Raw genomic sequence first — 8,230 nt, 5'->3', positions numbered from 1 at the left:
GTGAAAATAAATGAAGACAAGCTGGATTTTATAACTCAAGTTACTGATCATTTTTGTGTTAACTACTCTGTGTAGTGTCTATTACAGCATGTGCAACATATAAGATCTATCACAGCAGGATTCACTCTCATTTCCACTGGCATCTTTAAAAATGATGGGAATTACCAGTTTACAAGCAAAGGAAATATTTTACCTGCAAGCTTTCCATTGGCTATCATGTTGGTTGCTACCAGTTTAATGGTGCTTTGAGATGGCCCTGAGGAGGTGACAGTTGTGACCAGGCAAGCTTTGAGTGAATCACAGTAATAATGTGCATTCTCTGAACTGGTTTCTAGCAGTAGTTGCACTGCTCTGTCAGTCTGGCAAGAGAAAAAAATGTTACTTTGACCACAACATATTAATTTTGTTTAAAAGCCTTTCTATTTTTACCCTTTTTAAAACATGGAACAAATAACAATGAAAGTTATTCTAAAACAGGGCTGCAAAAATATCTCCCTGTTTAGTAATGATTAAGATTCATTTCAATAAGACATTTGCAGTAAGGACAGCATTAAAAACCCATCATGAATTCAACATAAGAATGCAAAAACCCTGCACTGGGTTCATACAAGTATGAAACAATAAATAAAGTTAGAAAAAGCTTTCTTTGAAAACACAAAATAGACAGAGAAGAAGAATAAAAAATTCAAATATTACCCACAAACCTGGCCCAAGAGAAGAAGCTGATCAGCACATTTCCTGGTATGATCATATGTTGATCTTTTTACTTCCTGGAGATTTACCCTTTCCAGCTGGAATTTCTGGATAAAGAAGGAAAAATATTTTAAATGTAAGCCTACATAAGAAATAAAACCAGGCATTTAAAAGACATTTACATATCTTGCCAGTTTTTGGAACAGCCTCTATTTTTAAGTACCAAGAATGTTCTAATCCAGACTGGTATGTTACTAATAAAAGTTAAATATGTACAGTGTTTATTGTGCTGATGACATTCCTATGAAATTTGGCTTTGAACTCTTTGACATACCTGGAAGTAAGAATTTTCACACAGTACATCATAGCATATATCCAGAGGATTAACCAACTGCTCTTGAAGGACAACTGTGTCTGGTTTTGCAGGCTTTCCCTGGCATAAGCTGTGCAAATAGTGGGCAGCAATAGTCCAGAAATGCAGTTCAGATTCATCTCCATATAGTCTGAGAAGATACAAAGCAGCATGTGAAACAGCTTTGTATTTTGTCACACACCACACAAAAATATGATATATTTCATTTTCTCAAGGATTGTGCATTCCTGTGGACAACAGAAGTACTTTGCATTATCATGAGAGAAGATTATGGAATGACATTCAGCAAGGTAAGTTACAACAGCAATTAAACTCCAGGAATGTTCAGCACAGAAATATGTGGAAAGTGATATTTATGATTATTTTACACTTAGTCACTGATATCTTCTTTCAACCACAAGTTACTAAGTTTGAAAACCATCTCTCAATACAGCCAGACTAAAATTAGTTCAGTTTAGGCAGAGGAACCATACAGAACAAACACACTGGAAATAAACCTCAGGCCCTTCCCTGTTTGTACAGAACTATTGTGAAATTCTAAATTACATGAACAAATAATTGTAATGTGTTTGCCAGAACTGCAGTGCCACCAGGACTGAGGGAAGTTCCTTGGATCCAGCAAGCAAATACAACTGTTTCAGTGAGGTAACATTTCCAATTTGGAACTAAAACCACTCTACTATATGGGTAACAAAGTAGTTTAGGGACTGTGCTGAGTTAAAGGACAACTCAGTGAGTTCCTAAACTTCAGTTCATTCCTGTGCATTAATAGCATCAAGATTTTCTTAGGAAACATTTCCTAAATTTATCTGAATCTCCACTACCTGGCAACCAGGAGACATCTCTGCAGGAGTGTAAAATCTGGATCAAGCAGAAGTTTCTTTATGTCACTGCAAAAGAGAAAGGGTTAAAGAATCTGTAAAATGGTGGGAAGGTGTTTTTGTTTGGCTGCTTTTAAACACAAATAGGATACAGCACATACAAACTGAAAAGATCAACCTCCAAACTATACAGTTTCTCTTCTGAAATGAAAAAATTCATCTATGAAAAAATTACAACAGGGATTATATATAATTTGAAATATAACTGATCTCCAGGAGCAAATGCAGTGAGTCCATCAGGAACTCTTTATTCTTGTAATATAGGGAATCACCACCAGGGTGTATGCAAAGCTGCCAATTAGTCTGTGGTAATTCTACTAATTACAATATTAATTCAGCTACAAATAATCTTGCAGCTATGCAGTGTCACAGCAGAAGGGATGCACATGCATGAATTTAGGTTTTCCACAGATGTTTCAGACTGGATAAAAACCTTTTCCATCCTACTAAATGAAAGGACAAAAGGAAAATGGACAGAATAGTCTATTTACTAGCTTTAATTATAATTTTCAAGGTTTAAATTGAAAATGCCAAGATCTGCTTTCTGTGTAAATAGAGCAATATGCATCTGGAATTGTATCTTCAACAAAGGATTTCTGGAATATTTTTTTTTCCTCAGAGCTCAAATATCCTAACAAACTTTGGAGTATTTAAGTAGCAGTGTCCAGGGCAGTCTGGATCAGCATAAAGAATCCCTAAATCCCTGAGGACTGTTTAAAACATTCCAAATGCTCACAGGTCAGTTGCAAATCATCACTCCATTAGTACCTCTAAAGCACCAAATTTAAAAATTGCATAAAAATTACATTAAAATTATATGGAATGACATAAAAATTACCTTTTTAAAAAATAAAAACTTTCATTACTCAAGTGTATCTTTAGAGAGGCAAAAAGCATTTTCTTCATTAACTGTGAACTGCCACAAACTTCAGATTTTTTGCCATCCCAGAGTTTCATAGCTTACCCAAGTAGTAATAGGAAAAATTCTTACTTGGACAATGAATTCAACTGCTCTTGAAGAAGGTTTTTAATATTTTCATTCTCTGGATAATCACTGGAATAAAAAAAAAAAAAAATTAAAAAAATCAGAGGTTTTCTGTGTTACAAAAAGAACAAAATTATCTGAAATGGCAGAGCTCTACTTGCAGAAGAAAAACACAAGCACATCCATGGAAACAATCTCTGACATTCTTTTGGTAAGCCATTCATGCAGAATTCTTTATCCAGTAACCAGGTCCAAAACAGCAGGGAAAGATTGGGTTTGCTTCCACTCAACCTCACAGTCAGTGCCAATCTTTCTTTTCCCATTTTAATTTAATCAACCATAAAATTAATAACAATGGCAATGTCTGGAGCATTATTATGTGACCATGAGCTAATCCAGGACACAGAATGTGCTCCACTGAGGATGTGAGTGTGGCTGTCCTAGAGCACAGACAGGTCTATCAGGATATCAGAGTATCACTTGCAGTTACACTTCAGGAACAACTCTGACTGCTGCATTACCTTTTAGAACAACACAGTTTTTCCCAGAAGTAATATAATGCCCTAAAAAAATTGCCAGGACTTTGAGCAGACTGCAGTTTTTAATAGCCAAGTGCTACTGAAAGCCAGAAGAAACACCTGACCTTAGAGTCTTATCTATTTATTACTTTTAGTAATAAACAATGAACTAATTATATTTTTGAATGCCCCCAAGAGTGAGGAAACTTATGCATCCAACAGTATTTTGCACAGAAAGGCTAATAAAATATATATCTTTAAAAAATAATAGTATGTAATATATAGCTCTATATTTGTTCTTACATGTCCATAATATCTAGAGAATATTTCTTATCCCAAGGTTGATGCAGCAGGAATGCTTTTAAAGCTAATGAAGCCCTTGGAACAAGCAGGTAGGGACACCAGACAGGTTCTGAAACAAAAGGAAAAAATTCATTGTTCAGAGGGTCATATGCAATAATGCTGTGCTCATTGATCAGAAAATGTACCTTCAGAAGATGTAACACAGAAAATGCACCACAGAAAATATCCTACCACAAAATGTACTACAGAAAATGTCCCAGCTTGTTTGCAAGCACCAGGAAAATCATAAATAAATGTCTTTTCACACACACAGTACAGGCTGCTAGACATAAAATTTATCTCTATACTCAAGCTAAAACATTTCATAGAAGGTAAAGGGTTTTCAACCACGTTGAAATGATAATTTCAGGACATTCCATAATGAATTTAGCTATATACTCCTGGAATGCATTATACTGGCATTAGGTAGAGCTGTGTACAATGATTATTGCTACTACACAGGCATGGTGAAAAGTAAGTAAAGCTATACCAGATATATCATAAAGCATGTTTATTTTGGTTTGTCCCCCTAATTCCTACAGTATAATACAAGGATTAAAGCCCATCATCTGGAAAAGATAGTGGGAAGTTTAACAAGATAACAATTATACATTAAGTGCTGTCACACAAATGTAAAACTCAGTAAGTCTCAGTACAGAGGTGGGTGACAGGCAGTAAACAATACCCAGTGACTGAGGAGTAAAACAAGAACCAAAACCAGCTCCATCATTAAATATTCACAATTCCCTGTACCTCATGTGCACTGAGTGATGTAGGACTCCTGTAACTGTGATTTGGTAATTAAAACATTACCATGGAGCAGAGGCAGGACAGCTCAACCACAGGCAGCCTTACAGCTGGCACAGCTTCATTTCAGTGTGAAATGGCTTTACAACATTCATCTTTGTAACTTAATATTGCACTCATTTGATAGCAAAAATGGCTGTGATCAATTACATGCTCCCTCAAACAAACTCACATCACAGTTTATTACATATGTCTTAGAATCTACTGGTTTTTAAGGAAATTACTTAGGAAATTGTATGAGTAAGGTAGGATTGACTCAAAAGGCAATAACAAGAAGAGTTACTTGGAATACCAGTAATAATGAATACAAAAAAAAGTAGCTTAGTAAACTAGTTAAATATTTAAATTTCCTTCTTAGGCATATGGATAAAAAGTCAAACAGCACTAATATTGATAATTTAAAGGTCAGTTTGAAGAGATTAATCAGTCTACAGACACCTGAAAAAATGAAAATATACATTTTCACACATAAACAAATGTTTCTAAATCATGTAATGAGTATCAGCGATGCAGCTACTCATACCTAAATGATATGCCAAAGTGTTTTAAGTCAACTTGCTAAATACCTGTACAAAAAGCTCTTATTTTGTTCATTTATACTTCAATTAAGATATTAAGAAGCATATATTATTTCAGAGATTAAACTTGTATTAAAAAACCCATCTGGATGACCTAAACATAAAAAAAATTACCTGTATCTATGAAAAGACATCAGAATGTCCAGATGTGCCACCTCCCTGTTCTAACAGAACTGAGCTCCACTTTCCAAACAGGAGTGCAGGAGTATCAAGAAAACAGCAAAACAGCCATGAGCCTACCTATTAAATCCTGCTCATCCATCCTGAAGCAGGAGGGTTTCATGGACAAGTCCAGCACTCGGATGCATCCATCATCTGATGCCAGCACCACTTTGTCTGACGAGCACCAGTCCACGTCCAAGATCCGGAAATTCACGTTTCTCCCACTCCTTAAACTGCTCACCATTTGTACCTGCAAAAATTCAGGCATTTTTTTATTTTTAGCAGCCTCTCCATCACCCAGTGTGTGGCACACACCCAGGAGGCACAGCACCAAATTCGTGATGAAAGGTGAAGCAAGCCATAAATCATTTCAGTAAGAGTCTTTTCTGGAGAACAGGGCATTTAGATACCTTGGAATTGCCCTGAAACAAAACTATTTCCAATTTAGAGCTGAGAAAAAGTCCTTTTGACCATTCTGAGCTGCCTTTTTGTTGTCTTTTCTAACAGGATGGGATCAGATGCATAATAGAAGTGAGACTATAAAATTCTACTACAGATATTCTGAAAGACCTTTGACTGAAAATGTGAATTTAATTTTAAATGCTTTCATGTAGGAAATTCCTTTGTTCTAGAAAGAAAGAGGGAACAGCTACAGGAGGAGTATCTTGTGGCATCAAAACTATTCAAATGTGATTCAATGAGACTCATTGGGTAATATCCTACTCTGCTTATGTAATTCACAGTAGTTGTTCATATCTGCTGTCCAATTCTTATCATCAGTGGAGTTTCATATTGCACTAATTAAGTGTCTGAATTTGGAGCTGGTGCTCATTACAAAGTGAACAGGAAAAAAATTACAATTCCTGTTTCATACCCTGATACCCTGAACTTATTCCAGGGGCTAAGTTAGAACAGTACAATTATATTTCCTTCCCCATGGTACTCTGATCCCCTGAAAGAGCTACAAAGCAAATCCTAGAAGGTTTGTGAACATAACTACAGAATTTCTGAGTAAAAAGAGAAGCTAGAAAATACCAATGAACAAGTGCCTGGTTTTCTGGTATTCCCCAACAAATTAAATCCATTGACCATCCACAGAAGAAACCTGAAGTGAAAGCATTCTCCTGCCCACAGATTAAAGTCTCAAACTGGGGACTCCCCATTAAATTTTCAGAGTCTGTCTCAAAACCATTACAAGAGGATGACAAAGAGGATCTCAGACATTGTCCTCTTTAAGAGTGCAAGACAATTCTCATTGATGGCAGCTTAAAGATGCTTTATATGGAGAAAAAATCTTCTGAGAAGAGCCATATGACTTTATCACATAACTGCCAGCAAGAAATCCTGACTCAGTAAAACTGAATCCCTCACTCATCCTGATTTTCAGAGTGAGGTGTGGGCTATCAAACCCACAGCCACTTACCTCTTTTGAATCCCAAATTTCTGCCCCATCATTGTACATTGCAAGAAGTTTTTGATTCCCTTTCCCTGGGGCAAACCGTATTTTTTTCACCCAGCTCCGGTGTGTAGGAATCCCCCTAAGGAAAGACAAGATTAGGATCCATCATTCTGTGCCCAAAATTAAATTGAATCCTTCCAGGAACTTTGCAGAACCTGGTATTGCACAGACTGAGGAGAAAATTCTCTATATATGCACACACAAATGGATGTCCAGATTACGAATTTATTCAACTAAAATGATGAAATGCTTTGAATAAAGACTACAATACTTAATGTTTTACCAGAAAGCATTGTGGACTTAATGTCAAAAAAGATACCTAGCTGGTTTGAAAACCTTGAATAAATGTTAATTCATCTGAAAACACAAAAGATTAAATGTAGGGAACTGTGACACAGTAGACATTTTCTCAATTTTTATTCCAAAATACTTGCTTTTTTCCCTACAGTGAATAACAAAATTGAGGAAGGATGAAAACATCCCTCATCATCCCATGTTTGACAGATTTAATCTGCATTCATACCTGGATACTCTAGCTTTCAAATCCCAGAAGTTTAAGTTTCCATCAACATCTCCAAGAACCAGGATATCCCCTTTCCAGGCAATACAAGTAATGCTACCCATACTTCCCTGAAAATATTTAAGAAGGAGAAAAAAATCTTGTGATTAATAGGCTCAAACATATGAATAAATATTTCAATGTTAGTATTCATTTTTAAAAAATATTGTACAGCATGATAGACCAAACTCTACTCAATTAAAACAGGAAAAATTATATATAAGACTGTGAAAAGAGAATTGCTGCCAGTTTTTAACTTGGAATTCGTATTTCATATTTCAAAATACTACATTAATGACCACTTGCTGCTACAAAGCTTATCTTTGATTTCTTTCTTGCAATCAAAGCTATGCAAAAAAAAAGCTAAGCATCAATGATATAGAAAAATTGGAACTCACATCTGGAGGAATTCTTGCACTGTCTTTCACTGAGTTTCCCTCTACTGTGAGATGATAAACCTGCCCATCAACACCTGTAAACACAAAGTGTTCCCTGGCAGAGATGTTCTGGCTCAGCTCTGATTTACTTTCAGCTTCCTGCAACAAGCTTTAAAAAGAACATAATAAGACACAATTATTTCTTTATTGAAATCAGAATTGCATGACAAATTCTACCTAATGCACAGAAACAGCACAAAAAGGAAAAGCATATATCCTTCCAAACACTTTAGTTAACAGGTAACTGTTTATTACTTCCACTCTTGTGAAATATCCAAGAGGAAGTAACAGTTTTACTTCAAGAACCAGGTAACCAATGGACTGCCACAGACACACCTGAGAGAAACAGGAGCATCAAAGTACATCAGAGTCCCACATATAAAAACTAAAGGGAGGCTCATAAAGTTGTTTTGCTTGCTATGTACTCAAGAATCAC

At 35.8% G+C, this 8,230-nt stretch overlaps 1 protein-coding gene across 3 annotated transcripts in view; it reads right to left on the bottom strand.

The window, feature by feature from the left end:
* The window catches only part of WDR11 (WD repeat domain 11), a 33,056-nt gene that overhangs the window by 5,263 nt on the left and 19,563 nt on the right, over positions 1 to 8,230 (bottom strand). For all 3 annotated transcript variants that reach the window (XM_079313295.1, XM_079313294.1, XM_079313293.1), the window contains exons 16-25: positions 7,756 to 7,903; positions 7,322 to 7,428; positions 6,763 to 6,877; positions 5,418 to 5,589; positions 3,754 to 3,862; positions 2,939 to 3,001; positions 1,891 to 1,956; positions 1,028 to 1,196; positions 705 to 800; positions 194 to 359 (exon numbers count right to left, since the gene is read on the bottom strand). In XM_079313295.1, coding sequence (XP_079169421.1) covers positions 194 to 359; positions 705 to 800; positions 1,028 to 1,196; positions 1,891 to 1,956; positions 2,939 to 3,001; positions 3,754 to 3,862; positions 5,418 to 5,589; positions 6,763 to 6,877; positions 7,322 to 7,428; positions 7,756 to 7,903 — 1,211 coding nt within the window. The remainder of the gene's footprint in view (positions 1 to 193; positions 360 to 704; positions 801 to 1,027; positions 1,197 to 1,890; positions 1,957 to 2,938; positions 3,002 to 3,753; positions 3,863 to 5,417; positions 5,590 to 6,762; positions 6,878 to 7,321; positions 7,429 to 7,755; positions 7,904 to 8,230) is intronic.

The sequence above is a fragment of the Erithacus rubecula genome, assembly GCF_903797595.1.
Source record: "Erithacus rubecula genome assembly, chromosome: 9".
In the NCBI taxonomy this organism is placed as follows: Eukaryota; Metazoa; Chordata; class Aves; order Passeriformes; family Muscicapidae; genus Erithacus; species Erithacus rubecula.
Note: the sequence above shows the minus strand (reverse complement) of the source record. Positions and strands in the feature narration are given on the sequence as shown.